The sequence below is a fragment of the Buceros rhinoceros genome, unplaced genomic scaffold (genome assembly GCF_000710305.1).
Source record: "Buceros rhinoceros silvestris isolate BGI_N320 unplaced genomic scaffold, ASM71030v1 scaffold20141, whole genome shotgun sequence".
Taxonomy (NCBI): domain Eukaryota; kingdom Metazoa; phylum Chordata; class Aves; order Bucerotiformes; family Bucerotidae; genus Buceros; species Buceros rhinoceros.
The window spans coordinates 14,979-17,160 of NW_010392965.1; the positions used below are offsets into that span (position 1 = coordinate 14,979).

The 2,182-nt window shown below is 50.0% G+C and overlaps 1 protein-coding gene across 1 annotated transcript in view; it reads right to left on the reverse strand.

Annotated features, from left to right (window-relative positions):
* Nucleotides 1–783: 783 nt before the first annotated feature.
* Nucleotides 784–2,182, reverse strand: part of ACTR1A (ARP1 actin-related protein 1 homolog A, centractin alpha (yeast)) — a gene marked incomplete at its 5' end in the record, with an annotated part of 10,363 nt that continues 8,964 nt past the window's right edge. Inside the window, one exon of the mRNA XM_010144696.1 lies at nt 784–1,949. Coding sequence (XP_010142998.1) covers nt 1,847–1,949 — 103 coding nt within the window. The remainder of the gene's footprint in view (nt 1,950–2,182) is intronic.

Consider the following 2,182-nt stretch of genomic DNA (forward strand, 5'->3'; position numbering starts at 1 on the left):
TGGCCTTAGCGAGGAACAGCCCCCACCCCTGCCTGCCTACAGCCTCTCCAAGCTGTGAGCCCCAGGAACAGGGGTCCTGCAGGGGCAACACACCGCTGCTGACATCATCTCAGCTGGGGCAACACACCAGGTCTTGGCAGTCTCTGCTGCAGCTCTCCAGCACTTACCCCATCACCGCTGCTGACATCACCTCAGCTGGGGCAACACACCAGGTCTTGGCAGTCTCTGCTGCAGCTCTCCAGCACTTACCCCATCTCTGTGCTTGAGAGTGACCCCAAGGGGATGTGTGGCAATGAACAGAAGGGAGGCGAACGGGGAAGAACTGCCACCAAGCAACTCTAGAGCTGCTGCTGCTGCCACCAGGTACTGCAGAAAATTAGCAACAGAGGAGGGGAAAAAAAAAAGAGCACCAGTAATATATAAGAAAAAAACCTGGAGAGGAAACCAGTGTCAGACCCCCACACAAGCGGGTCTGCAGGCCTGCCCTGGCTGTAAAGCAGCAGCAGCCGAGCAGCCAGCGGGCAAGCAGAAAGGCAGAGGCAGTACAGAACACAGCCGTGGCAACAGCTTCCTGCTCACAAACCTGCTGCTCACACCAACGTCTGGGTACAGTTTATTGTCCTCTCATTTAGTGCATTCATAGAGAACTGCAAGACTCCCTAAAGAGCAGTTACGGGGCGGTGTCGCGGGGCTGGCGATTCCGCTAAGCATGTGTGCTGTACACAGCGTTAACATCCAGCAGCGGGCAGCTGGGCAACAGCTGTTCAAAGAAGACCCAAAGCATAATTCCCAGGTGCTGTGGTCAGTATTTGAGATATCCTCAGACATTTCAATAAATAAAACAATTCTTACATTACAATGCACCATTCCAATTATTATTTTGACCCAGAATGGATATAGTACACAGGAGTTATGCCTGGCTGTAAATACATGCTCCCTTTGCCCTGACATGGCAGGAAGGAGGGAAACAGCCTCGACTCTTGCAGAGAAAGAACATGAGAACTCAGCGCTGTAAATCTTGGCAGGTTGAGGGGGAACACACAAGTGCCTTCACCCCCATTCTGGGGCACTTGCTTCCAGAGGAGAAAAGGTATTTAAAACAAGGTACGAGAGAATAACCGTCTAGTACAATGATAGCTGATTAGATTTGCTTTGTCTACTCCATGCAATACAAACTAAGTCCTATCACCAACTCCTCCAGCCCTGGTGCAGACCACACGTCAGGCCAAGAAGTTCTGCACACATACACGCACTCACACACCAAGAACAGTGGGGGCAAACGGGCTTAACTGTTGAGGATGCGCTTTCTCTTAATAAAAAATATATTACCAACGACTTCAAGAACCTACTGATGGTGAAGAGACTGCTGGAGAAGAAAGCAGCTATGGGGCCTCAGCTCTGTGTTTCCAGACAACCCAGGCATTGCAGCCGGGGCTGACTGAAGCCCACATGAACAGTCTGCAGTGGTTCGCTCCCTTCTGGCTTGCCAGGCAGTTTCCATAAGCTGTTCCCTTTGTTTTTGCTTGCTTTTTTGTTTTACAGTGACAAACATGATTGCGATACAGAAATTAAGGGACTGAAATGAAAAAGGAATGGGCCATTCTGGAGAAATTCAGATTGGTGTTTTCTCCTTTCCATTAAAAAAACCCGACAAAAATAATAAAAAAAAAAAAAAGAAGTTAGTAGTACTAAAACAACCCTCCTGCTGCTGTTGTCTTTGCTCAGTGACATCGGGGCATGCTGGCGCACACACACACACACAGGCAGCTCTCAGACACTCGGACTCAGAAAAGCGAGTTTAGAACTGAAGTGAGTCTTCGGAGGAGACTGAGGACGGATCCCAGGGCTAGAAGGTTTTTCGGTGGATGGCACGAGCTCCATCTTCTTCATACTCCTTTTTCGAAGCCCACATTTTCTTAAAGGTGTCCAGTGAGGCCAGGATAGAGCCACTGGGGAGAGACAGGCATGTTATGGGTTAAAAGAAAACACTGGGGGCACTCTCATCATACCTCTGCAGAGAGGAGCTGTTTCTATTGCATAACACTTCCCCACATCAGAAAGGTGCTGAGGGTCCCAGTTACCTGTAACAGAAACGCTCTCTGGACAGTCGCTTCCTCTCCCGTTCGCCTCAAACCTGCCGGTACTACAGACCCTGGCACCAGCCACCCTTCCCAAACAACCT